This window comes from Falco biarmicus, chromosome 7, assembly GCF_023638135.1.
Source record: "Falco biarmicus isolate bFalBia1 chromosome 7, bFalBia1.pri, whole genome shotgun sequence".
NCBI classification, from domain to species: Eukaryota; Metazoa; Chordata; class Aves; order Falconiformes; family Falconidae; genus Falco; species Falco biarmicus.
The window spans coordinates 70378728-70405065 of record NC_079294.1 but is presented as its reverse complement, the minus strand read 5'-3'; the positions used below and the strand labels follow the sequence as shown (position 1 = coordinate 70405065).

General features: G+C 67.1%; 2 protein-coding genes across 5 annotated transcripts; both read left to right on the top strand.

Moving 5' to 3' along the window:
• Positions 1 to 2767: 2767 nt before the first annotated feature.
• On the top strand, positions 2768 to 17281 carry FURIN (furin, paired basic amino acid cleaving enzyme). The gene is made up of 15 exons (XM_056346130.1): positions 2768 to 3148; positions 8470 to 8568; positions 9250 to 9345; positions 9933 to 10061; positions 10321 to 10397; positions 10764 to 10852; positions 11096 to 11268; positions 12227 to 12439; positions 12773 to 12873; positions 13008 to 13111; positions 13300 to 13417; positions 14372 to 14551; positions 14658 to 14782; positions 15186 to 15302; positions 15377 to 17281. The coding sequence occupies exons 1-15, from the start codon at positions 2969 to 2971 to the stop codon at positions 15943 to 15945; spliced, it is 2370 nt and encodes a 789-aa protein (XP_056202105.1). The 5' UTR covers positions 2768 to 2968; the 3' UTR covers positions 15946 to 17281.
• A 2154-nt stretch (positions 17282 to 19435) lies between these two features.
• On the top strand, positions 19436 to 26083 carry FES (FES proto-oncogene, tyrosine kinase). 4 transcript variants are annotated; one of them, XM_056347448.1, is made up of 19 exons: positions 19436 to 19583; positions 20360 to 20611; positions 20710 to 20883; positions 20957 to 21053; positions 21470 to 21653; positions 21960 to 22097; positions 22209 to 22328; positions 22411 to 22533; positions 22604 to 22790; positions 22882 to 22959; positions 23198 to 23407; positions 23776 to 23898; positions 24044 to 24097; positions 24267 to 24385; positions 24597 to 24691; positions 24804 to 24927; positions 25063 to 25220; positions 25433 to 25555; positions 25707 to 26083. In XM_056347448.1, exons 1-19 carry the CDS (start codon positions 19443 to 19445, stop codon positions 25847 to 25849), a joined length of 2643 nt encoding a protein of 880 aa, XP_056203423.1. In that variant the 5' UTR covers positions 19436 to 19442; the 3' UTR covers positions 25850 to 26083. The 4 variants fall into 4 exon arrangements, with proteins under 4 accessions (XP_056203423.1, XP_056203422.1, XP_056203421.1 ...); XM_056347449.1 differs by having other exon boundaries at positions 19451 to 19573; positions 20447 to 20611; XM_056347447.1 differs by having other exon boundaries at positions 23252 to 23407; positions 25433 to 26083.
• The last annotated feature ends 255 nt before the right edge of the window (positions 26084 to 26338 follow it).

Sequence of the window (26338 nt, the reverse complement as noted above, 5' to 3'; positions counted from 1 at the left end):
GAACGCGAGACGGGGCGTCTTCTGAGTGCCCGTCTCTGTGGGTGCCCTCGCACCCCTGGTCGCTGCCCGGGACCGCGGGCGTCTGGGATCTCTCGGGGCAGATCCGGGGCTCCCGCTCGCACTGGCACGGGTTGGCACCGGCAGCCCCATGCTGGGAGGGGGAGAGGCGGCGCTGAGCCCCGGGCCGTGCCCGGTGCCGCTGGGGGGGTGTCCCCAGACGGGGGCGAGCGGTGCGCCGGAGGGTGCCGTGCCGGGGGCCGGGCGCTGCGGCGGGCGCGGAGCTGGCGGCGGCGGCGGCGGCGGCGGCGGGGCGGGCGGGGCGGGCGGCGGTGACGGCATCCGGCGGCGCCCGGCGGAGCGGCGGCCGTGCCGCGCCGTGCCGGGCTGCGCCGGGCCGAGCGGAGCCGGGCAGGGCCGAGCGGGGCCGGTCGGTCGGTGCGGGGCCGGTCGGCGCGGGGCGGGGCGGCGGGCGGCGCTGACAGCTGCTCGGCGTAAACAAGCGGCCCCGCCGGCCGCCCCGGCCGCCCCTGCCTGGGCCGGGCCCGGCTCCGGGGCGGGCGCTCCGGGCGCCCCGCGGCGTGACGCGGCGTCGCCGCCAGACGGGCCCGGCCGCCGGCGGGACGGGAGCGGGCAGGCCGCGCGGTAAGGGCGCGGGCGCGGCGGCGGGGACGCGGCCGGGGACGGGTTTCGCCCCGCCGGCGCCGGCGGTTTGACAGCTGGGGCGGCCCCGGCCGGGCGGGGACCCCAGGCGGGGGCGGCCGGTGGCGCCGCGGGCCGGGCCGCCCCGGTAGCGGGGGAGGCTGTCCGGCGGCACGGGGGCCGCCCCGGCGGGGGGGAGCGGGCGGGGTCCGCGCTCCGGGGCCGGCGGGGCCGCGGCCGCCGCGGGGAGCCGGGGGCGAGAAGGGAGCCGGGGCCTGGTGCCGCAGCACCCTCGGGGCTGCCCCCGGCCCTGCCACTGGAGCCCCGGTGCCGGTGGGCACCGGGCAGGGGCCTGGCCGGCAGCTGCCCGCGTCTGCTGGGTGCCACGGGCGGTGTGGGGCCGAGGGCTCGCCGGTCCCCGCTGCAGCCCACCGTGCGGGGCTGGACTGCAGCTGCCCGGGCTGCCCCGTGCCTCGCCTTCCTTCCCCTCCTCCTCCCGGGGGTGAGCGGGCAGCACCGGGTGTGCGGCCGGGGCCGAGCGGGCAGCCAGCTGGCCTGGGGAGGGCCAGGCCCGGCACCCCCCGGCCGGGGCCGGCCATAGCGCTGGCCCCTCATGGAGCGGGCATTGCCGGGCAGCGGGGCGGCTGCCGGCTTGGGCACGGCGAGGCAGAGGCAGCTGCCAGCCCAGGGACCTGTGGAGGGGCGAGGTGCTGGCACACAGGCCAGCCATGGCAGACAGTGTCCCCTTGTGCCCTGCTGTTGCTCCCTCCACTCTTGCAGCAGCTTTTCCCCCTTCCCTGGGGGCTCAGGACCCTTTCCTGCAGGAAACTGGGCCCTGGCAGGACTGGGCTCCCATCCAGCCTCCGGTGGGTGCAGAATTTGGGACGTCGGGGCTCCCGGTGTCCCAGCAGGGTGGCCAGGCCCACAGCTGGCCGAGGTCTGGTCAATGAGGGATAGCCACAGCATGCCTGAATCGCGGCACTGTCTGTGCTGCAGCCTGCGGTGAGGGCTCCGGCGCCTGCCAGGAGCTGCTCTCCTCCCCTGGCAGCACCACAGGCTCCCTGCTCGCCGTGGCCGCTGCTCGCCGGAGGGGGATGGGGCTCCTCTGGGCAGTGCTGGCTCTCACCTTTCCTGCTGTCTCTGAAACACGACCAGATATTTCAGGGTCCCTGCGGAGCTCCGTGCATGGAGCTCGCACCGGCGCCATCCTGTCGCGGGCGCCTCTGACCTGGGTGCGTCAGTCCCAGCCCTGCTCCCCACCTGCCTTCCCCCCTTCTTGTGTTTTCCCTCCGACACGGTGTGAGCTGTCCACAGGCATCCCTGGGTGCGGGTCCCTGGGTGCGCACTGGAGGTGACGGTGTGCCTCTTTTCCTAGTCCCTGTGCCGGTTTCCTTTCAGTTGTGAAGATGAGTCACACCGGTGTCACCATGTTGTGCTCTGGAGGAAGGGCAGAGCTGAGCTGTTGAGGGTGACAGGCAGCTCGGTGCTTGACACTACTACCGGGCACTGCCTGGTCGCTCGCTCACTGTGGAGGTGCTGGGGCCAGGGGCTACCCAGAGAGCAAGGGCTCTCCCTGCCTTTCTTCCTCCCAGTCTCTTGTTTAGCTGGGGTTCCTCGCACAGCATCTGCGGGCGTCTCACCAGGTTTCCGCTTGGGACTGGAGAGACAGGATTCCCATCCCAATTGTTCCCAGCTCCATACCCAGACAGGCCCGTGCCGGTTGGAGAAGGGGCTCTTGTCCGCTGCAGAGCATGGCGGCAGGAGGCACGGCTGCCCTCGCCTTGCCTCTTCCCTCCTTTGGTGCTCTTCTTCCCTCCCAGTTTGTTTCATGTGTTTGTAAGCCCAGTGTAAGTACACATTGGGCAACAGGCAACGTAAACAGTGGCTCTGTGCTGGAAGCAGGAGCACGGGCAGGGGCAGGCATGCCAGGGCACCCTGCAGGGCCAGCTGCTGCTGTGGCTCCTGGGGGCCCCAGGTCACATCTGGCTGTCCATGAGCCATGGTGGGCAGCGCGTGCTGTGTGCCAAGGCCCCGGTGGCAGAGCCGCAGCTTGGTCTGGCGGAGCCTGTGCTCCCTGGGTTTGAAGAGAGGCACCGCGGGGCCTGACCGCTCTTCCGTCTCTCTGCAGATCGTGCTGCTGTCCTGGACGGTCTGTTCCTGCTGCCTCTGGCCCAGCTGCTGCGGGCTCGGCCCCATGCTTGCGTGGGCTGAGCAGGGACCAGCGGGGCAGAGAGGCCGGCGCTCCTCGGGGTGCTGACGCGGGGAGGCTGCTGGACCCGCCGCTCCTGGGACCCTCCTGCTCCCCAGCTAGAGGAACCCCGATATTCTGATGGATCTGAGGCCCTGCTCGCTGCTCCTGCTCTGGACTCTGGTGGTTGCCCTCGCTCTCCTGGCCCAGGAGGTGCTGGCCCAGCATATTTACACCAACACCTGGGCTGTGCTCATCCCCGCAGGGCCCCAGGAGGCTGACAGAGTGGCCAGGAAGCATGGATTCCTCAACCTGGGCCCGGTAAGTCCTCTGCTTCCCTGTCCTCATGGAAGCAGCATCCTCTGCCACAGTCTGGATGGGCGCTGGGCTCAGCCCTGGAGCCAGCTCGGGGGCTGCTCTCTCTGGCAGCAGGGCGACTGTGTTCGTGCCCGTTCACTGAAGCCTTACAGCATGTGCTGTGTTGACTGAAGGGTGGTAATTAGCTGGATGGAGACAGGGCCTCTCCTCACCAATGGGATGGTCTGGTGGCATGGCATGATAGGACAGGGCGCACTGCCTGCTGGAGGGGGAAGAAGGAAAAGCCCATCCTAGTGTGAAAAAATTGGGAGTGCTGTGCATTGGTAGAGGAGGGGAGGGCTCCGGGTTCACGGTGGTGCTCCCTGCTGCAAGCTGCCCCACTGCGGCACAGCCTCGGCTCAGCTGGGGAGGCAACAGCACCTCCTGGGTGTCCCCAGAGCAGGTGGTCTGACAGCAGCCACGTGTCCTGGGCCCTAAACAGAAGGTGTCAGCAGGTTCCCACTGCTCTTTGCTTTCTCTGCCCTCATCCAGGGATGGGATGGCACACGTGGCTGTGTTGGGACCATTGCCTCCCTCCTGACAGTGGGGTGGGGAGAATGGGGTGACAGTGAAGGAACCGGGACCCCTTGTGTTCCCTGCAATCCTGGCTGTTCCCAGCCTTGTCCCCAGCGGGAGGAGTTCCCCAGTGCTGTCCTCCTGGCAGCCTTGGCATAGCCCAGCTGCCCTGTGCTCCAGGCCCCAGGCAGCTGGCTCTGCTTTCCCTGGCTGGCTGTGGGCTGTGCCCTCGCTGGTAGCCAGAGTGTTCCCAGGTCTGACTCTCGTAGCGGTGGTGTGAAAGCTGAGAGCCACCGGGGGGTGGCCAGGCTCCTGCTTGCCAGCGCAGTGCTGCAGGCAAGACATGTCTCTGTTGGCACACCACGTCTTGCAGGCCAGCACTTCTTGATGCCACCGTTGTAGTGTGATGCCACTGCCCCGTGCTCTCGGCACGGGCTGATCTGTGGGGCTTTTCTTCACCCTGTGCCACGGGCAGGGCTCTGGCCTCTGCGCTGGTGGCAGGTGGGGACTTTGCCGATGGAGCTGGCACCAGCACAGCTGTTGTGATCACAGAGGGGGCCAAGGGGATCCCATGGGAGTGGTTGCAGCCGGGCTGGCCCAGAGGAATGCCTCCCCACAGGCATGGGGAGCAGGACCAGTGCTGCTCCAGCAAGGTGAGGCTGGTACTGGCAGAGCAGAGCCCATGTGGCTCTGCCAGCCCTGGCTGGGCTGTCAGCATGCCTGGGGGTCTGTTGCCCCGACAGCAGGATGCTGCTGCCGGGCTGGGCTGGCTCTCCGGGAAGGAAGCAAGGAGCAAAATCCCAGAGGAAATTGCACAACTCATGGCTGCGGTGTCAGGACCTCGCTGTGAGCAGCTGCCGCGAGCCATGGCGGCGGGAAGGTGGCTGCTGCTGGAACCAGCGGGTGCCTTGTCCTGCCACCCAAAATGAGCCCTGCATGGGGCTGGGGGTGTGCAGGGCTCTGGGGACAGGGAGCCCTGAGTCTTCCAGGGCTTGTGCTGGAAGAGGGAACTCTGTGGGGGCTGGGGCCAGGTGTGGGGGCAATGGGGTGGCCTCATATAGGTGCTGTTTGGGGTGGAAGTGTCTTAGAGCCAATGTCGGGGCAGAGGATGTGTCGGGCCAGGGCTGCTGCCGTGCAGAGGGGACTGGGAGAGTGGCCCAGGATGCATCCACTGGGCCAGGTCTGTGCCAAGACGCCTGGGAGCAGGGACAGGGCTGAGGTGCCATCATCCTGCTCCTGACAGCGTTTCCCGTTGTGCTGTGGTGCAGAGCCCCGTGGCCCAGGCCTGTTTGGGGTCCGTCCCTGGAGCTGTGGAGGCTCTGCACCAGCTCTGCCCAGCAGTGCTCACCTTCTACCCATGCTATTTGTTCTGCTGCCAGAGGCTGGCACCTCTGCCCCGGGCTCTCCCAGCCCACGGCAGAGCAGCGGTGAGGCAGCACCTGCAGGCAGTGCCCCGTGGGCTGTGGCAGCTTGGGCTGCGGCAGGAGCTGCTGGTCTGGGCATGTTTTCTCCCGTTCTGGAGCCTGTCCCAGTGTCTGTGCTGTGGGATGAAGCTTGGCTGGCCCAGGTAGCCTGCTCCCACAGAGGGGCCATGGTGGCCCAGTGGGAAAAGCAGGGCTGGAAGGAGCTGGGCTTTCCCTCCTGGGAGGTTTCTGAGCTGCTGTTCCTGGGGGGTGCGTGCCGCTGGGACAGGATGCGGGCAGCCAAGCTGGAAGGGGGGGAGCTGGGTGCTTCTGGCAGTACCCCAGTGTGAGGCCCCCCAGGGTCCTTATCTGAGAGGATCCTGGCCTCAGCATGGGCTCTGGACACTGTCCTCAGAGGCGTGCTGTCCTGGCGTACTCCCCGCTCCACCACTGCCTGCGGAGCGGGGCAGGCGGGCAGTCCCCTGGGCCAGCGGTGCCTCCAGCAGAGAGATGCCAGGACCCGCGTCTGATGCCAGCAGCCTTGAAGGGGACCCAAGGACAGCGTGGGGGCGGGGCGGGGGGTCAGAGGGGAGGGGACAGATGCAGCAGCGAGGCGGGAGCACAGTGGTTCATGCTGTTGGGGCTGGTGCAGAGGAGGGGGCACAGCCAGGGAAGGGCCCAGCTGCTGGTGCCAGCCTTGGGCTGCGCTGGCAGGACACCGGCAGTGCCAGCCCAGGGAGGGGTGAGCGCTCCCACCTCCCATACCGCTGGGCTGCTGGTCCCCGCTAGCCCCCACTGCCACCTGGCATGTCACCCTGCTCCCAGGGACGCAGGTGGGAGCACGGGCAGCCTGCTGGCCGTGGGGCTGGCTGAAGTGGCTGGGCAGGAGCCACGGGCTGGCACTGCTCTCCGTGGGATCAGCGCCGCCTGCCCTGGAGACGCACGGGGCTGGAGGGGCAGCTCTGCCTTGCTGAGGACAGGGACTGTGGGGATTAGGGTGGAAGCGTGTGGGCTGGCTGGCTGCTGGATGCCACCACAGTGTCTGTGCAGACCTAATCCAGTCGGGTGACCAGACAGAGCCATGATGTACGTGCAGGAACAATCAGGGCTCTGTCCTTACCCCCGGAGGGGGTGACGGGGTGTTGGGGGGAGGGTGGCTAGCTTTCCCCTCTGCCAGCCCAGTGCAGAGGCTTTCCTCCTCAGAACCTCCCCAAATGCTCTGAGCTACCGGGCATCCCAGGCTGTGCTGGGGGATGCAGTGTGCCACGGGGAACAGGCCCAGATCTGTCCCCAATGACTTGGCGGTGCTGGAGGTACGATGCTGCTGTAACAGGCAGGACTGCAGCTCTGCAGCCGGCTGTGCCAGGGCTCCAGCTGCCTGCCCGTGCCCTCAGGGAAGGGGTGTAGAGCTGCAGGCCAAGTCCTGGCCTTTCCTTCGCCAGCCCAGGGCAGGAGCAGTGCCCAGCTGCCACTGGCACCACAGAGCGCAGCCCCACATCACAAGCACCACGTCCTGGGGAGCCGGCACCGTCTGTGGCTTCCCTGGATAACACCAGCTGGCGCAGCATGGGGTTGATTTGCCCGCTGCACTGTCCCCCACTGCAAGCTTGCTCCCCACCATGGCCCAAAGTCTGGGGGACACACACAGAAAGGAGTGAGGTTCTGAGCTGGCAGCCAGGGGCTTTGCCTGCCCCTTTCCTGGGGCCTGGTGTGTGCTGGCATGGTGTGAGCACCAGACTGCCCTGGCGATGGAGCCATGGACACAAGTCCTGACCCTGGTGCTGGGCTCCTGCTGTCTTGGGCTGCCATGAGTCAGGTCTGTTCCCTTTCCTGCCCACGGAGCAGCTGGTGCATGGGGGGCTGCGCTGTGGGGGGAGCACTGTGGAGCAGAGCGATTCCTTTTGGCAGGTGGGGGCTTAGCCTGCTGGTACACGGTGCTCCTTGAGCAGCGGTGGTGCAGGCCCGGCTCCAGGTGCTGGGATGTGTTTCCCTTCACCCCGAAGCTCCCCTGTGCTCCAGAGGGTAAGTGCACGACTTGGGGAGCTGCAGCCCAGATTTGCTGCCCTGGGGCTGAGGGTGCTGCTCTGCCGGGTGCACCTTTCCTCCCCTGCTCAGCCTTGGAGGCTGTGTGGCTGGCCAGGGTGGCAGCACATCTGCAGAGCTTTGATAAGCTTGTGGGGGTTCATTAGCTGCAATCAAACTGTTTTGCGGCAGCCTGGGGAGGCAGAGGGCGAGATGTCCTCCCCCTCGTGTTTGTTCCTGCAGCCCTTGCACCCAGCCCCCCAGGTGACGGCACAGCCTGGGCAGCTGGATCCTGCCCATGGTCACTGCCCAGGCTCTGTGGCTTCCAGGGAGACAGGGTGGGCGCTTGGCCCCTTCTCCCCTGCCCAGGCAGGCTGCTGGGCTGGGGACCCTGGGTGGCAGGGGTGGGACCGCCACGACCCAGCCAGCCTCTGGGATCTGCGGGAGCGGGTAAGGAAACAACAGCACCGTAGGGGGTTTGGGGTTTAAGTAACCGTCTGGGTGGATGCGTGGCCGCCTGGCCCAGCTGGGCTGTGCTGGAGTCTTGTCGTGCCCCTGCCCAGGCTGGGCTGTCCCGGCGTGCGTGGGAGCTGAGCTGGGCTTAGCGCAGCATGGCGCCTCGGCTCGTGGCTGTCCCCAGCTGGGGTCGGACGCCTGCGTTCCCCACCTCATCTTGCTCAGCTGGAGCTGGCTGTGCCCCGAGGTAGAGACCAGCGCCGGGTGGGTGCTCCGGTGGGGTGCTGGCCTGGGGCACACGGGGAGCAGGGCTCTGCTAGCAGCCTGTCCGGAGGGGCAGAGGCTGGCTCAGACCCTCCCTGCTCTGGCTGGGGCTGCCTGGGGAGCAGGGCTGCAGGCTGCCCGGGACCCTCCTGCACCAGTAGCAGGGGGTGCTGGTTGACTCCAGAAGAGGAGCGGTGGGTTTGGCACCTGAGGTTGGTGCCTGTCCCAGGCTGGCTCCAAAAGGCCTGTCCCTCTCTGCCACCTGCAGCAGTGGAGTGGGCTGTGGCCGGGGAGCTTGGCGCTGCTGCCTGGGACCACCCTGCCAGGGCAGCAGCTTTGTTGGATAATTTGAGACTTAGTGCCATGCAGGGACCCACAGGAGGCTGAGGTGGGCAGAGGCTGTGGTGTTGTGGCCCCAGGGTCTCCCCAGCTGCCTTGTCACCAGCTGCTGCAGCCTCTCACAGGAGGTCCTGCCCTGTGCACCCAGACACAAGCCCCACCAACCACTCCAGAGTGGGGCCCAGTCTGCCCATGGCAGCCCTGGGGCTCGGGATTGCAGGTGCGGAGATGGGGAACTATGGAGAAGGGGCTCTCAAGTCCATCCTGCTCCTTTCTCTGTTGCAGATCTTTGGCGACTATTACCACTTTCGGCACAGCGGTGTGGTGAAGCGTTCCCTCTCGCCCCACCAGCCCTGGCACAGCCGTTTGGCCAGGGAACCGCAGGTACCTGCAGCAGGGGGGCCTTGCCCGCCATGCGTGGGGGGCCTGGCTTTGGGCCTGGGCACTTCACACTGGCATGTGAGCCGGTGCTGGGCACAGGATGGAGCTGAGCTGCCTTGAACCGTCCCTGGCATCGAGGCCCTTGGCAGAGCCAAGTGGGAGCCCAGCACGTGGCCGGCAGGGGCAGGGGGGCAGTGGAGCCAGCGCCACTGGCCTGTGGGCTGCTGTGGGCCCAGGGCACGGGGCAGCCTGCGCTCCCTGGAGGGTTCTCAGCCCTCGTACATGGGACAAGGTGCGCAAGGGCAATGCCAGCAGTGCCAGATCGCTGTGTGGCAGGGCTGCCGTGATCTCTGTCCCCTGGCGCTGGCCCAGGGGCCTGGCAGGCTGGCAGCAGAGCTGGGTGTGCAGCGTGTCACAGCAGCTGGCAGGCTTTTGGCAGCCCGCTGCTCGGCAGAGCTCTGTGCTGTGACCTGCCCGCTCCGCTGGAGCGCAGCCTGTCGCGGGACACCCTGGCCAGGAGGGATGGTCTGGGTGCTGCTGTAGCTCTGGGGGGGTCAGATACTCTGCCAGCCCAGGGGTGGCTGTGAGCTCCCCAGGGAGAGCCCCTCTGGGCAGGCTGCTGGCTGTGGGGCAGGGTGTCTGGGGAGCTGCTGGCATGGGCATGAGCTGCTTCTCTGTCCCCAGGTACAGTGGCTGGAGCAGCAGGTGGCAAAGCGCAGGACCAAGCGAGACATTTTCATGGAGCCCACAGACCCCAAGTTCCCGCAGCAGTGGTATCTGGTGAGTGCAGGGCAGGGGCTGCACGCTGCCGGGCAAGGAGGGGAGCCATGCAGCCACAATAGCGGGTGGTGAGTTCTGGGGATGCAGACGTGGCAGCCAAGGCACTGCTGCCAGCCAGTCTGGCAGGGAGGAGGAGGAAGAGGAGGAAGGCCTGAGGCAGCCACCTGGTGCTGTGTGTCAGGGGGCACCCCAGGGAAGAGACCATGCTCGCGGAGCTGCGGCTCCCTGCTGGGTTGCTGACAGGGCTGGGGAGAGCCCCGGGCTGGACTAGGGGGGAGCAGCCCCTTGCCGGGCCCAGAAGCAGGGTCTGTGCCTGTCTGCATCGTCGAGCTCAGGCAGAGCCGTGTTTGGGGGGCCCAAGCACAGCCTGCGGCTCGGTCTCATTTCCGAGTGGCCCTCCCGGCTGGCTGTGCCCAGCCCTCTGCGCCCAGGTCCCCGGGGGCTTCCTCATTCCCATGTCACAGCAGAGCAGGGTGAAGGCTGCCTCTTGCCCTCCTGTAAGCCAGGGCTGGGAGGGGTCCAGGCACACCCCCGCTGCAGTGCCAGCAGCTGGGTGCAGCTCCTATTGCGAGGGCTTCTCTTGGCAGTACAACACCAACCAGCGGGACCTGAATGTGCGTCAGGCCTGGGAGCAGGGCTACACGGGCAAGGGTATCGTGGTTTCCATCCTGGATGATGGCATCGAGAAGAACCACCCTGACCTGGAGGGCAACTACGTAAGTGTGAGGCAATGCTGCAGGACATTGTGCCATGCGAGCCTGTTTGGGTGGCTGTGGCTGCTCAGAGCAGCCCCGTTGCTGCGTGGTGGAGGGCCTGTGCCTGCTATGGCGGGACATGGAGGAAAGCGACGTAGTTGTGGAGCCTTACCCCCTGCTCAGCTCGGCCTCAGGAGCATGGAGCACAGGTGTGGCCCCAGGATTGGTGGGGCTCAGTGGCCAAGGTGGACAGTCTCTAACTGCCAGATCTGTCTTCCAGGATCCAGGGGCGAGCTTTGATGTCAACGACCAGGACCCAGACCCACAGCCCCGCTACACGCAGATGAATGACAACAGGTGAGGCAGGAGGTAGAGGCAAGTGTGGCAGAGCCCAGCTATGGCAGGGTTTCAGCGGCAGTGCCATCCCTCATGGATGGCAGGAGCATGCACGGGTGGTGGCACATCTTTGCCCCATGGAGAAACCCCCTGACATCCTTTCTGATATGAGCAGCATCCTCTGGGGCTGCCCGGTGCCAGCGCAGGCCATTCAGTCCCCCCTGCCCTGGAGCAGAAGGGTAGACAGAGGAGCCCTGCAGGGCTTTTTGTCAGCTCTCTGGTTTGGGAGGGATGGGAAGCAGCTCAGGTGCTGGTTGCTGCAGCCAGTGCCCAGCCCTGTGCCCCTTGCGCCCCATCCAAGCATGCCTGGTCCTGTTTTGACTGCAGACACGGCACACGCTGCGCTGGGGAGGTTGCTGCTGTGGCAAACAATGGAATCTGTGGTGTTGGTGTGGCTTACAACGCCAGGATCGGAGGTGGGTGCCACCCTGCCCTGTGCCGAGAGCAAAGCCTGTGCTGGGCTCCGCGGGTGCCTCATGGCCGGAGGAGTGGGCTGTGCCCGGGGATCTCGGCGCTGCTGGCCAGGGCAGCCCTGTGATGGCTCGTGGCACAGGGTGGCAGCAGTGGATGGAGGGCTTTCGCCAGCGGCACCGCTGCCCTGAGGTGCGCGGCCACCCTGCCCCGTCCGGTCGCCCGTGACGTCTGCTCTCTGGCCCTAGGCGTGCGCATGCTGGATGGGGAGGTGACTGATGCTGTGGAGGCCCATTCCCTGGGCCTCAATCCCAACCACATCCACATCTACAGTGCCAGCTGGGGCCCCGAGGATGACGGCAAGACTGTGGATGGCCCGGCCCGGCTGGCAGAGGAGGCTTTCTTCCGAGGGGTCAGCCAGGTGAGCAGGAGAGTTTGCCAGGGGAGCGCCAGCTGAGCTCCTGCCCCTTCCCCCAGGTCTCCCTTGCTCTGCCTGCCCTGGTTGTTGTCCCGGCCCTCCCGGGATGAGCTGTCTTCCAGCCTATCTCCAGGATCAGGCTTTGTTGGTTTTTCCAGTTCTTCTTGTGTGATGGCCCTGAGTCAGGGCTCCTCCCGTGCGTGCGGGATGCTTCTCACACCTTTCTGAGCAGCCCCATGCTCCCAGCTGAGAGCTCCTGTGCAGCCCCGTGCCAGGCTGGTCTCTCCCTGCTCTCTGAAGCCCTGTGCTGGTTCCTGCCTGGTTTCACACCAGCCACTTGCCCTTGCTTCCTCCGCCTGTCTTTCCCCTGCTGTCCCCGTGTGCTGTTGGTGCAGCAGCCCGCATGGTTAGCTGTGCCCCATGTTCCACCTGGGATTCCCTGCGTGGAGAGACGCATGTGCCGTGCAAGGCATGCTGCAAACCCACCCCGCTGTGCCACGCCAGCTCTGTCACAAACACAGCGAGTGGAGCTGTGGCTTTTGGGTACCGCGCCGCCGGTTGGGGCTGCTCTGCTGAGCTCCCGCAGCGCTGCCAGGCGGCTGCAAATCCCACACAGGCAGAGTCAGCCTGGGTGATTTCCAAGCAGAAAAAGGCATCGGTTCTTGGAAGGCCCTTCTGCCACCCAGTGCCTTACATGGTGGGGCAGCCCCCGTAGCCTCTGCAGAGGTGCTCTGTAGGCGTGGTGGTGGTGAGGGATGCAGCACTGCGTGCCCTGGCCAGTGGGCTGTGACCAGTGGTGTCCCTCAGTGTCCCAGCTGCATCTGCTCGGTCTTTCCCACTCAGGCTGCAAGAACCCTGGGGCCAGCACCATCTGCTTGTCCCCAGCTCCAGCCTGGGGCTTCCTGCCCTGCGGCAGCGTGGGTGGCACCGGCGCTGGCCCTCACCCTGCCTCTGTTGCTAGGGCCGAGGGGGGCTGGGCTCCATCTTCGTCTGGGCATCTGGGAACGGGGGCCGCGAACACGACAGCTGCAACTGTGACGGTTACACCAACAGCATCTACACGCTGTCCATCAGCAGCACCACGCAGTATGGTAACGTGCCCTGGTACAGCGAGGCCTGCTCCTCCACCCTCGCCACCACCTACAGCAGCGGCAACCAGAACGAGAAGCAGATTGTGAGTCGGGGCTGCGGTGTCTGCAGGCGTGGGGCTCGTGGGGGGTGGGATGCGCCGCGAGCTGCATCTGCCCTGGGCATCCCTCTGGGGACCGAGTGGGATGTGGTGCTGGGAGCAGGGCTGGCCCCGCTGTGCCATGCTGCTGCCTGCCAGGTTGCTCCCAGGACTGCGGTCTCGTGAGCTGAGGGTTTCTGGAGCTCATGAGCTGCCCCAGGAGTGGTGGCTCTGCCTCGCCTCCTGCAGCCCTTGTGGGGACACAAGTCCCCAAGACCCCTCCATCCTGGACATGGCTGGTGCCCACAGCACCTCTTACCCCAGCACTCCTCCTTGCAGGTGACAACTGACCTCAGACAGAAATGCACCGAATCACACACAGGGACATCGGCCTCGGCGCCCCTGGCCGCTGGCATCATCGCCCTCGCCCTGGAAGCCAAGTAAGGGCAGGCACAGAGCAGGGCTGGGCTGGGGGCGGCCGTGCAAGCCCCACAAGGCAGCAATGCCTGGGCACGGACCTGCCTGGGGCTGGCAGGACCCGACGCTGGTGCCTGAGCCCCGTGTCTCCCTGCAGCAAGAACCTGACATGGCGGGACATGCAGCACCTGGTGGTGCAGACGTCGAAGCCGGCTCACCTCAACGCCAATGACTGGGTCACCAACGGCGTCGGCCGCAAAGGTACTGGGGTGCCAGGGATGGACCAGGGACCCCCATTCCTGCAGGCACTGCTAAGCTGAGGGTGCTGGGGCACAGCACCCTGGGGGGCAAAGGAAGCAGGAGGCCCCGGTGGGCTGCACAGCGTGGCCGGGCACACGTCCCCTGCCAGGGACCCCCGGGAGCAGCACTGATCCCATCTCTGTCCACAGTCAGCCACTCCTATGGCTATGGCCTGCTGGACGCGGGGGCCATGGTGAGCCTGGCCAAGAACTGGACCACGGTGGGACCTCAGAGGAAATGCGTCATCGACATCCTCACGGAGCCAAAGTAAGGGCTGCTGAGCCCAGGAGGGCATCGCCCAGCGTCCTACCCACGCATGGCCCCACACAGGAGCACAAGCACCTCTGGTTCCAGGGCGGGGAGTGGGGAGGGTCTCCAGGGCTGAGCTGCCCCCAGGACCCCAGACCATCCTCCTGTGAGAGCCTGGGGAGAGTTGGGGAAGGTGCCTTCCAGCTATCCAGTGCTGAGGTCGACTGCCGAGCTTGCCTGCTCCTGCTGGGGCCGGGCTGGGCGCAGCGGGGGTGCGGACGGGCTGGGGCACTGCGGTTTGGGAGCTGCCGGCACAGTCATCCCCAGACAGAGGGGCTTTTCAGGGGTCAGACAGAAGCTCCTTTTAGTCCCGCTTGGCTGCCCCTGCCACAGCGCAACATGTGCCGAGTCTCGTGTGCGGCCAGGGTGCTCCCTGGGGGCTCTCGGGGAGGTGGAGGGGGGCATCCCTGGGCACGGATGGAGCCACAGTCTGTGCCTGCTGCCCTGCTGCAGTCCCCCGGGACCTGCCCCTGCCCATCCTGAGCGGGCAGTCCTTGTGACCAGTGTCCTGTGCTGGCACCAGGGCTGGCGCTGCGGGGCGGGGGGGCAGCTGCATACAAGCACCGGGATGGGATGTCTGTGCCCGTCCCATCCCTCCCTGGCCGCGCCGTGCAGGGTGTAGCTGGCCCAGCGGCGGGTGAAGAAAGGGCCCATTCAGGGCTGGCATGGGGAGGCGGCACCGGGCAGCGCGTGCTCGGCAGGGAACTGGGGCAGCCCCGTCTGCTGCCTGCACCCATCTGGGGATGGAGAGGAGGCACTGCCAGCTGTTGTGGGATCGATTCTCACTCCAGCTGCCCTGGGGCACAGCGCCCAGTTCCTAGGGCAGCCGCAAAGCCCCGCGGTGGGGGCCAAGGCACCCTGTCACGTGCCCCCCAGGCTGGAACGGGGCTCACTGTTGCCTGTCCTCGGCAGGGACATTGGGAAGCGCCTGGAGGTGCGGCGGAAGGTGGACGCCTGCCTGGGGAAAGCCAACTACATCAGCCGGCTGGAGCACGCGCAGGCCAGGCTGACGCTGTCCTACAACCGGCGGGGGGACTTGGCCATCCACCTGGTCAGTCCCATGGGCACCCGCTCCACCCTCCTGGCTGCCAGGTAGGTGCCAGGCTGCAGGGCACCCCAGGGTGGCCCCCGGGCTGGGCTGGCACGAGGGTGGATTTGCGCGATGCTGGCACTCACCTCTCGCCCCCTCCTCACCCAGGCCTCACGACTTCTCAGCTGATGGCTTCAATGACTGGGCCTTCATGACAACGCACTCGTGGGACGAGGACCCCTCTGGGGAATGGGTGCTGGAGATCGAGAACACCAGCGATGCCAACAACTATGGTAGGGCTGGGCCAGCCTCACCCCCACTGCTGCTTCCCTCCAAGCCCAGGGTGGCCTGGAGCAGTATGGGCACCCACATGCCCCCGAGCTGAGGGGCTGGTGACACCTCCGATACTCTGCAGTGACCTGGCTGGGGAGAGGCTGGAGCTGGGCACATGGGGTGGGGACGCAGCTGCTCTGGAGAGGTGGGGGCCTGGGGCAGCAGGTGCCCCTCGTGCCAGCCGGCCTGGCCCACTGTCCCATGGGCAGCCCTGCACTGGGGGTGCTCTTCCAGGTGGTGGGCACAGCCCCCCTGTCCCCTGACAGCCCGTGGTGGGGGGACCAGTGCCCCTCCCTGTGCCTGTCCCAAGTGCAGGTGGTCCGGCGGGCACGGTGGTGGTCCTCACCCCATATGTTGTTGCAGGCACGCTGACCAAGTTCACGCTTGTGCTGTACGGGACAGCCACCGACTCCCCCAGCCTTTCCAACCAGCTGGAGAGCAGCGGCTGCAAGACGCTGACCCCCAGCCAGACCTGCGTGGGTGAGTGTGGGGCGGGACGGGGGTGCAAGGCGCAGGCGGCCCCCCAGCCTGTGCTGACCCTGCCTTTCCCGCAGTCTGTGAGGAGGGGTACTACCTGCACCAGAAGAGCTGCCTGAAGCGCTGCCCTCCCGGCTTCGCGCCTGGCGTCCAGAACACACACTACAACCTGGAGAACAGCGTGGAGCCCATCGCGCCCCACCTCTGCCTGCCCTGCCACCCCTCCTGCGCCACCTGCGCAGGGCCCGGCCCCAACCAGTGCCTGACCTGCCCCGCGCACTCCCACTTCAGCAGCCTGGACCTCTCCTGCTCCCACCAGACACAGAGCAGCCGTGCATCCCCTGCCCTGGCAGACAGCGAGGGGCTGGCCGAGGCCCCTTCTCCAGCCAACCTGCCTGTCCTCATTGCCAGCCTCAGCTGTGTCCTCATCGTTGTCATCTTTGTCACTGTCTTTCTGGTGCTGCAGGCACGCTCAGGCTTCAGCCTGCGGGGCGTGAAGGTCTACGCCCTGGACAGCGGGATCATCTCCTACAAGGGGCTCCCCTCCGACATCTGGCAGGAGGAGGGCCCCTCCGAGTCGGACGGTGAGGAGTACGAGGCCCACAGCGAGAGGACTGCCTTCATCAGAGACCAAAGTGCCCTTTGATGAGCCCTCCCGCCCCTCCCTCCTCCCTGCCCAGCACCGCAGGGCCGGGGCAGGCGAGGCCGAGGGGCCCCGGACTCTGTCCCTGTCCCCCTCCCGCACCGCAGCCGCCCGGGGCTCCCTACCTACCGGCACCGTCCCTCAGCCCCGGCCTGGGCTGCCAGGCACGGCCCTGCTGGCACCGTCCCCAGCTCAGCACCGTCCCAGTCTTGCACCATCTCTCTTTGCCCCGCGTCCATCCTGCACCCCATGCTGGGGTGTTTGATGGCAGCAGGACCCCAGGCGCTCACTGGCCCTGCGCTGGCAGCTGTGTCCGCTGCCTGAGGTGGGCAGCTGCTGCTGGGGGTCATGTCAGTCCCCCAGGGTGGGGAGTGCGTGGGGTCCCTGGCTTGTCATTGCTCAGGCTGGGCTGGCCAGGGCAGGGGGGGCTCTGCCCCACCAGAGCTGAGCCCAGCCCGCGGCACGGCATCCCCCTGCCCCTGCCGCCCGTGGCACCGCCGGGGCCGCTGCCTGCCTCCCTGGCTTGGCCCGCTGCCTCCTGGCTCCCCGCCACCTCCCGAGGGCCTGTCCGCCTCCACCCGTGCCCTTCAACAGCAATAATGGCCAGGCCTCAGCCTCTGCTGCCTGCTTGCCTGCTGCCTGCCCATCCTGCCGCAGCTGCTGCCTGCAGTGCAGACGGGCCCCCCCCCCCCCACCGGAGAGCGTGGGGCAGGGCAGCGCCTTCCCCGTGCCCAAGGCTCAGCCCCCCCAGCGTGGGCAGGGACCCCTCGCACAGAGCCCATGCTGCGGGGCTGCCCCGGCCCCTCGTGCTGTGCCCCTGGCCAGGGCTGTGCGTGCTGCTGGCAGGGGCAGTGGGGCAGCGCCCGTGTCTGCGCTGCCCGGCTCTGCCTGCACCCTGCCTGTGCTGGGCAGAGCCTGGTGTCCCTGCAGCCTCAGCCCCCAGAGCGCCCCTGCCCCCCAACGTGCCTTGCCCCCACTTGGTGACAATCCGTTCTGCTCCCCGCCGGAGCCCCCTCCCAGTGCCGCCTGCCCTCACTGCCCCTGCCCCATGGGCTGGGGGCCGGTGCCACGAGCCCCTTCACCGTCCGTTGCCGCACACCGGGGCCGTGGCACGGGCTTCTGCCCACCCTGTGCCAGCACCAGCCCCGGCCCGCCACGGACGGAGCTGCCGGCCGGGGGCCACAGGACTATTTTTCTATAATAACTTTTTGGTGCACAGTAATTTTTTCTTGTAATTTAATCAGCCGGGAGCTGCCTCCTGAGCCTGTTTTTAATTTAATGGATGTGGATATAACGCTAGAGAGACTGAGTTATTAAATGTTCAGAACTATGCAAACCAGCTCCGCTACCTGTGCTCTGTGCCCCAGCCAGGAGGGTGCCAGGCTGGGGGTCGCCACCCCATGCTGCAGCCCCCCGTGGGGTGTCTGGATCTGCTCTGCAGCCACAGGAGGGGGCCTGGGGTCCTGCCTGCAGCTGGAGGGGAGCATCTTGCTGGGGGGCGTGCTTGCTGTGCAGGCAGGGAGCCCTGCTGCTGGCTGCTGCCAGAGCGCAGCTGCAGCCCTAGGTCCAGCTGCAGCCCCCGGACAGGACAGAGAAGCCCCCTGTTCCACCCCACAAGAGGTAAAGCACCCCCAGAGCCATGGGCTGCCCTGCCCAGGTCGTGGGTGCTGTGCAGGGGCTGCTGGTTGGGGACTCGGCACCCAGGCAGGGACTGGCCCCTTCACCTGAGCGTTGAGAAGCAGCTGCTCATTGGTAATGCAGAGAGAGGAGCTAATTCGGGAGCCGGCTGCAGCGCATGGAGGTGGCTGGGGGGGCAAAAGCCTGGGGAACTTGCACGCCTGTCCCACAGCGCGTGGGCTGAGCCCCTCCACAGCAGCCTGGGGACCAGCTGGGCTCACACGCGGCAGCCCCCGTGTCCAGCACCACCCTGCAGCAGCAACACGATGCCCACAGGGCAGCCCTAGGATGGGGATGGCCGGGCTGGACACAGGACCCTCTCATGCCCTAGCCAAGTTCCAGGCAGAGCCCACCCCAGCCCCCCTGAGCCCCCCATGGGGTCCCAGCCCCCAGGAGGATGTGTTGGGGCTGTGCTTACTCTCTCAGAAGCAGCACCTCTCTGCAGAGCTCCTCAGCCTCGCTGCACCCGTGGCCGCGGTGGCTTCCTGTGGTCAGGGGCGAGTTCCTCGAGGTGTGGTGGCAACTGCAGGCGCTGCGCAGCCCGCTCGGCCTTCTCTCATGAGGTGGGGGCAGGGACAGATCCCGGCCACCCCTGGGTGGAGGGCTGCGTGGGCCCGAGCTGGCAGCCGGGCACGGCGGGCGGGCTGCAGGCATCGTGTGCTGCGGTGATGGCTGCGGGGGAAGCAGGCGGAGTGGCCGCAGCCCCACCGGGCTCTGCAGGCTGCAGGAGGGTGGACAGAGGATGTGAAACTGGGCGAGCTGTAGTGTGGCCCCCAGTAACCTTCCTGCTGCAGGCAGTGGCTGGGGCTTCCAAGGAAGGAGAGGTTCTGCACTCACTGTTGCGCCCAGCGCCTTGCAGCATGATCCTGACTGCCCTGGCACCACCGCGGGGGAAGCAGCCCCCCAAGCCCCCAGGCTCGGATGTCCCTGATGCAGGCAGGGAGGGGGCCTGTGCTGCCTAGGAGCTGCCAGGGGATGCCAGGGGATGCCGGGGAGAAGCAGTGCCTCAGCCCAGCTTGTAAAACGCTTGTTCCCCCAGCTTTCTCTAAAAGTGGAATCAGCTCGGCTGTGTCCTGCAGGTGACCGTGACACCCCTGTGGGGCTGTGACCTCCCTGCCAGATGCTAGACATACCATGGAGGAAGCGGCTGAGCGGAGCTGAGCAGAGCTGAGCCATGCTGCACCAGTGGCGGGGACATGTGGCAGTGCTGCACAGAGGTGGTGGTGGTGGCAGCTGCCCCTCCAATGTGGCTGCCGGGGCTGAGCCATCCCACCGTGGCGCTGGTGAAGCACTTTGAGGGGCGAAGCACCTGGGGCTGCTTAGGAAGTGGGGTCCTGGCCATGCGGACACATGCTGGCAGCAAGGGCTGGGGCATGGCTCCGTGGGCGTCCATGCAGTGGATGCTCTGTCCCGTGGCCTTTCATGGTCACAAGGGCCCCCTTGGGGGTGATGGCAGGATGGCCACCCTTTAGCAGGGCTGCACAGAGTCCTGGGGACCCCCGCTGGGTACCCCACCAGTTCCTGCAGCCCCTGGGGGAGGCAGGGGCACGGAGATGGGCCGGAGGATGGGCAGGACTGGGAAGAGCTGAAGGGCCTTTGCTGGGTGAAGTCACTGTGGGGCCGGGGGCTGTGGACCACAGCTGGGGCAGGGAAGGGCCCTGGGCTCCTGCACGGCCACATCTTGCCAGTGCCAGGCATTGGTGTGAGGCAGCCGGGAGAGGCAGCGGTGCTGGGGGCTGCCCAGCTACGGTGGAGTCGTGTGCCGGCATTGGCCCCGGGCGCAGGGACTGGCAGGGAGGGGAGGAAGCACAGGAAATCTCGCAATGGCTGTATGGTCAGCGCTGGGTTTCCTGTTCCTCCCCAGGAGCCGGAGCTGCACCAGGTCCAGACTGCGCCAGCCCCAGCCCCAGGAGGACGCCAGCACCAGCGCCAGTCCCACGGCGGGGACATTGCGGCACGCACAGGTTAGAGGGGCCATGCCCCAGCAGGGCACTGGCAGGGATGGGGACCCCTTTGTGGGGCTGGGGGGGGTCTAAGCCCAAGCCCTCTGCGGAGTTGAGGGCTCTGCCGGGGGATGTCATACCCGGCACAGAGCCATGCCCAGCACCCTCCTGCTCCTGCTGTGCCCTTGCCGCAGGGCAGATCACCCCAAGACTGCGGCTGGGACCAGTGTGGCTCACAATGGCCGTGCTGGAGTCCCAGGTGCTGGGACACGTTCCGGATCAGCACCTTCCTCCAGGGTTCAGTACCCCATCCCCTTCCTGACAGCTTCCCACCTGTGCCCTGGCCCCCGGGAGCTCCCACACCGTGGGCACAGGGGTGACTGTGTTAACGGGCAGGACGGGGCCGGAGCTGCCCCACCACATGGGGCCAGTGCCCTGGCCAGAGTGGGGCCACAGCTGCGCTGCCCTGGGGGAGCAGCCCCGCGCAAGGCACAGGCAACGCTGCTGGTTTTGCTCCCACACTTCCTCCTCCCTGGCACCTTCCCTGTGGGCCCCAGCTGCTGGGGCTTGGGGCTCACTCAGCCCTCCTGCCTGCTTTGAATGTGCTTTGCAAGGCAGATTGTGTAGGACAGGAAGGACTCTGTCCAGCCACCCCCCGCCAGCTGGCCCGAGCACCACCTCCTGTGGCAGGTCGATGGGACCGTGAGATGCAAAGGGCTCCAGCCACCGGTCACCGTTGAGGGCAGCGCGTGGTGCAGGGTGGCAGCCACAGCTCAGGCTCTCCTGGCACTCCACAGCCTCCTCCCGCCCGGGACGACGGTGCCATGGGCTTCGGGCCAGAGCTTTGGTGCCCTCAGGGTCACAGCGCGCTGCTGCGGCTGCAGGACAGTGAGCTGCGCCTCTTGGAGCTGATGAAGAAGTGGATGTCGCAGCGTGCCAAGAGCGACCGGGAGTATGCAGGGATGCTGCACCACATGTTCTCCCAGCTGGAGAAGCAGGAGGGCCCTGGGCAGCTCCGCACCGGGGACCAAGGCAGCCAGATTGGAGAGGTAGGGATGCCCGGGTGCGGGAACATGCCATGCAGGAGCCCAGTGCGGTGCTGGAGGGTGGCCGTCCTCACGCCATCCCTGATGCCCTGTCCCTGCAGTCCTGGTGGGTGCTGGCGAGCCAGACAGAGACGCTGAGCCAGATCCTGCGGCGGCATGCGGAGGAGCTGGTGGCGGGGCCGCTGGCCAAGCTCAGCCTGCTCATCCGCGACAAGCAGCAGCTCCGCAAGGCCTTCAGTGAGCAGTGGCAGCAGCTTAGCCAGGAGTATGCCCGGGTATGTGGGTCCTGGTGGGGCAAGCGAGGGGCATGTCCCAGCCCCACGCCCCTGACAGCATCTCCCTCCCCAGACCACGCAGCAGGAGATGGAGAAGCTGAAGGCTCAGTACCGCAGCCTGGCGCGCGACAGTGCCCAGGCCAAGCGCAAGTACCAGGAGGCCAGCAAAGGTGCCTGCCAGCCTGGTCCCCTGCTGCCCCCGTCCCTGTGTCCCCCCAGCTCCCCTCGTGGGTCAGCGATGGCTAAGCACCCTGCGCCCTGCAGGACCCATGGCAGAGCCTGCGCTGGGTGGGGCTCTGGGGGTGAGCAGCAGCCTGGCCCCGGGGAGCTGGGAAGAACTCCTGGGGGTTACAGCCTTGGGACACTGTTCTGTGGGTTGGGAGCATCCCTTTGTAGGGGGAGTTGTGTGTGAACACCCTGGCCCTGGCCCCCTGCTTGCCATGGGACCCTGTCCCAGCCCTGTCACCCCCCTGCCCCACCCTCGCCATATGCCCATGCCCCTTGCTGGCTGCTCAGGGGGATGTGCTGCAGTGCGGGGACCGGCAGCGTGCTGTCAGCGGGTGTTTTCCATGGCCTCTTCCCCCAGACAAAGAGCGAGACAAGGCGAAGGAGAAGTACGTGCGCAGCCTCTGGAAGCTCTATGCCCTGCACAACCAGTATGTGCTGGCTGTGCAGGCGGCCACATTCCACCACCACCACCACTACCAGCGGGCACTGCCCAGCCTACACCAGTCCCTCTACAGCCTGCAGCAGGAGATGGTCCTCGTCCTGTAAGAGCCCTGCCTGCCCTGAGCCCTGCTGCCCATCCCTGGGCACCCCTATGGCCCCTCAAGAACCAGTTGTGCTCCCTCCTCCTGCCAGAGCCCCACCAGCCACATGCAGCTTCTCTGCCCCATCGCCTGCCCCTGTACCCACTGCCCCTCGTGCCGCAGCCCGCACGGTCACGCCCCCCAGGGCCACGCAAGATTTGGGGACCAGGAGGCAGGGCTGCGGCAGGCGTGGTGGCACCTGGCCACAGGTGTCCTGGGCTGGGGGGCACAGGAGCCTGGCAGTCCCCAGCACCCGTGTCCCCGCAGGAAGGAGATACTCAGGGAGTACTATAGCATCAGCAGCCTGGTGCAGGAGGACATGCTGGCCGCGCACCAGGAAATTGCCAGTGCCATCCAGGCCATCGACCCGGCCACTGAGTACAGCAGCTTCATCCAGAACCACAGGTATGGCCCTGCACGGCTGCAACCTCTTTGCTGGGCACGGTCCTGCTGGGCACAGGTGCCGGTGGCCAGCACAGGGCAGGTGGGAGGCAGAGCCACGCTGGGTGCCCACAGGTACAGCTCCGAGGTGCCACCAGCTGTGTCCTTTGACGAGAGCTTGCTGGAGGAGACCGAGAGCCTGGCACCGGGGGAGCTGCAGCTGAATGAACTGACTGTCGAGAGCGTCCAGCACTCGTGAGCAGGGCTGGGCCGTGGGCAGGGGCCACCGCCACCAGCAGAGCGGCTCAGCACCATCCAGCACCTGTGTCTCTTGTAGCCTGACATCGGTTGAGGACGAGCTGGCTGCTGCCGTGGAAGCTGTGAGCAGCAAGGAGCAGCGGGTGCGGGAGCTGCAGGCGGAGATCCGGGGCGAGGAGCAGGGCCGGAGCCCTGGGGAGCGGTGAGGTGTGATGGGCGGGGGGGCGAGGGGCTGGGGGTGGCGGGGGCTGACCACCCTGTCCCGTCCCCAGGGTGCACTTGCTGGGCAAGCGGCAGGGGCTGCAGGAGGCACAGCAGCAGCTCGAGGGCTGCCTCTGCACCCAGGCCAAGCTGCAGGCGCAGCGGGACCTGCTGGCCGGGAAGCTGGCGGAGCTGGGTACCGGGGAGCCCCTGCCCGCCCTGCCCCTGCAGGATGACCGGCAGTCAGTCTCCTCCGTGGTGAGTCCTGCCCCACCGTGCCCCCGGGATCTGCAGGGATGCTGGCCTCGGGTCACCCCCCAGCCAGAGCACAGCTTATGCCTCTCCCCAGGAGCAGGAGCGGAGCGGGGCCACGGCGCTGGAGACCCTCAAGAACCACATCTCGGGCATCTTCAGCCCCAAGTACTCGGTGAGTCCCTGGGCACCTTTGACCACCCTGCTCTCCCACCCAGCTGCCCTGCTGAGCCTCCTGGCCGCCCAGCACCTGCTGCCCTCCCCTCTCTGGCCCCACAGCCCCCTCCCCTCCATATTCCAGTCCCTCCAGGCTCTGTTCCCCCTGCCCTGGGCACAGCTTCCAGGCACTACTGCTGCCCCCACCTCCGGCACATCCCGGAGGCACGGCTGGGCTCACCCCTGTCTCCATCCAGCTGCCGCCCCCCGTACCCCTTATCCCGGAGGTGCAGAAGCCGCTGTGCCAGCAGGTCTGGTACCACGGGGCCATCCCGCGCTCGGAGGTGCAGGAGCTGCTGAGCTGCAATGGGGACTTCCTAGTGCGGGAGAGCCAGGGCAAGCAGGAGTACGTGCTCAGCGTGCTGTGGGATGGGCAGCCCCGGCACTTTATCATCCAGGCTGCTGACGTGAGTAACCACAGGCTGGGGGAGATGGCCAGGGGTGGCCCTGCATGGGCAGGTGGGGACCCTGCCCAGGCACAGCCCCTGGCTCTGCAGCCGCAGGGCCCCTGGTGTGAGTGCACGGGACGTGTGCTTATAGTACAAGCTGTGCACGCCCGTCCTTGCATGGGCTAAGCGTGGAGTGTGGGGTGTGAGCCCTGCATCGTGCATGTAACTCACACGTGTGTGTGCTTGCCCTGCTGGGTGTGTGTGCATGGCCTGTGCCATCTGTGCTCGTGCATACTCACCCATGCATGCACACCTACGCACCCCAGCCCTCGTGAGCATACCCATGCGTGCGTGCAGGCACAACCCCTCAGCTCCCCTCCCCACAGAACATGTACCGGCTGGAGGGGGAGGGCTTCCCCACCATCCCGCTGCTCATCAAGAACCTCCTGCAGAGCCAGCAGCCCATCACTCGGAAAAGCGGGATCATCCTGGCCAGGGCTGTGCCCAAGGTGACGGTGGGCAGTGGGGAGGGGGACGAGACCCCTGCGCACAGGGAAGCCCTGCCCAGCCCTTCCTCCTGCCCACAGCTGGGCAGCTGTGAGCCTGGGACAGGCTGGGGGCTGCCTCACCACCTCTGGTGTCTGCTCCATGCAGGACAAATGGGTGCTCAACCATGAGGACGTGCTGCTGGGGGAGCGCATCGGCCGCGTGAGTCAGGGTGCTCTGGTCCCTGCTGGCCTGGGGTCTGGGGGAGGGCAGGGCTGTCCCAGGGGGTCTGCAGGAGGAACAGGGCTGTCCCCAAGGCATCTGCGAGTGGGCAGGGGTTGCCTCGGGCCATGCTGCAGCAAGCTGGGTCAGTGCACCCGTCTCTTGGCAGGGTAACTTTGGGGAGGTGTTCAGTGGCCGACTGCGTGCTGACAACACCCCCGTTGCTGTGAAATCCTGCCGGGAAACCCTCCCATCCGAACTCAAGGCCAAGTTCCTGCAGGAAGCCAGGTCTGTGTGGCCATCGTGCTTGTCCCAACCCATCTGTCCATCCTCAGAACGTGGAGCTGTTCAAATCCCACTGGGCCTGCAGCATCTTTGTGCTGAAGGCTGTCCCCCCAGGCTGGCCGGTCAGAGTGTGCTGGGCACGGCACAGACGTGGCCTGTGCCAAGGGCAGCCATGCCCCCCGTGCACTCACAGTGCCCTTCCTCATCCCTACAGGATCCTCAAGCAGTACAACCACCCGAACATCGTCCGGCTCATTGGTGTCTGCACCCAGAAGCAGCCCATTTACATCGTCATGGAGCTGGTGCAGGGTGAGTGGCCTCATCCTGCAGCCCCCGTGCCGCTGGGGCACCCTGCAGCCGGTGCCAGCTCCCCATGGAGTGCCAGGGCAGCCACCCACCAGCTCCCCAAATCTGGGTGCAGGGGGGGACTTCCTGAGCTTCCTGCGCAGCGAGGGGCCCCACCTGCGGGTGAAGGAGCTGATCAAGATGACAGAGAACGCTGCTGCTGGCATGGAGTACTTGGAGAGCAAGCACTGCATCCACAGGTGGGCTCTGGCAGCGTGGGTGGGCACCGGGCCGGGCAGGGTGAACCCTGGAGCCCTCGCTGCCCCCTGTCCTGTGCCAAGCAGGGGTCCCTGGGGACAGCTGGGCACACGGCTGATGGCTCTGGGCCATCCCAGGGACCTGGCTGCTCGCAACTGCCTGGTGACAGAGAAGAACACCCTGAAGATCAGTGACTTTGGGATGTCGCGGGAGGAGGAGGATGGTGTCTATGCCTCCACAGGGGGGATGAAGCAGATCCCTGTCAAGTGGACCGCGCCTGAAGCACTTAATTATGGTACGGGATGGAGCTGGGCACAGCCTGGCAGACCTATGGCACAGCTGGGAGCCAGGAGCGTGGGGCACCCTGCCCTGCTCCCATGAGCCTGGTCCTGGGGAGGGAGGCAGCGACACCTGGGGCACCCCAGCCCTCATGAGCACAGGCACAGCCAGGGCAGCAGTGCCGTGGGTGTCCCGGCCAGCAGCACCTGTCCCGCCCTGTGTCCTCAGGCCGATACAGCTCAGAGAGCGATGTCTGGAGCTTCGGGATCCTGCTGTGGGAAGCCTTCAGCCTGGGCGCCATCCCCTATGCCAACCTCAGCAACCAGCAGACGCGAGAGGCGGTGGAGCAGGGTAAGGGACGTGGCCAGGGTCTGGGTCTTGAAGGTCACTGCGGGGTGGTGGGTCTGGCACAATGGCTCTGCAGCGGAGCCCGTGGGACAGGCAGGATGAGGCTGGGGGTGGCGAGGGGCCAGTGGCTGGGGCTGCCATGTCCCCACCCCAGGCATGCGGCTGGACCCCCCGGAGCAGTGCCCCGAGGAGGTGTACCGGCTAATGCAGCGGTGCTGGGAGTATGACCCCCGCAAGCGGCCCAGCTTCAGCACCATCCACCAGGACCTCACCGTCATCCGCAAGAGACACCGGTGAGGGGGAGCACCGGGCTGAGGGCAGCCGCCCGCCGGCCCCGTGTGCCTGGATCCATCCCACCGACAGCGCCCGTCCCTTGGGCAGGGCTTGCCTGCGAAGCAGGTGCTGCAGGGCGGCCAGACGCGGCTGTGCCCCCTCCCCAGCCCGGGGCAGGGGGCTCTGCACGCCCCGGGGATATGGCACCCACAGCTCCTGCCGGGTGTGATCCTGCGTAATAAACCAATGAGCTCTGCAGCGCCATGTCGGTGGGGGCTGCGCGGGGGCACCGACCCCAGGGAGCCAGCGGGGCCACACACCTGCGTCGTGCTCAGGACGACCGGCACCCCAGCCTGGCCCCGGGGCTACAGGGGGCCACTGGGCTATGGGGGGGGCGACGCGACTGGGCCTGTCCCTAGGGGTGTGGGGGGGCCACTTGTCTATGGGGAGGGAGCAACTGGGCCTGTCCCCAGGGCTACATGGGTGGGACTGGGCTATGGGGGGAAGACTCGG

Coding starts and splice junctions, on each gene's coding strand:
- FURIN (XM_056346130.1), top strand. CDS start 2,969: ATGGATCTGAGGCCCTGCTCGCTGCTCCTGCTCTGGACTCTGGTGGTT. Junction 3,149..8,469: donor GATTCCTCAACCTGGGCCCG/GTAAGTCCTCTG, acceptor TCTCTGTTGCAG/ATCTTTGGCGACTATTACCA. Junction 12,440..12,772: donor ACCAGAACGAGAAGCAGATT/GTGAGTCGGGGC, acceptor TCCTCCTTGCAG/GTGACAACTGACCTCAGACA.
- FES (XM_056347446.1), top strand. CDS start 19,443: ATGGCTGTATGGTCAGCGCTGGGTTTCCTGTTCCTCCCCAGGAGCCGG. Junction 20,884..20,956: donor TTAGCCAGGAGTATGCCCGG/GTATGTGGGTCC, acceptor CTCCCTCCCCAG/ACCACGCAGCAGGAGATGGA. Junction 21,054..21,469: donor GTACCAGGAGGCCAGCAAAG/GTGCCTGCCAGC, acceptor CTCTTCCCCCAG/ACAAAGAGCGAGACAAGGCG.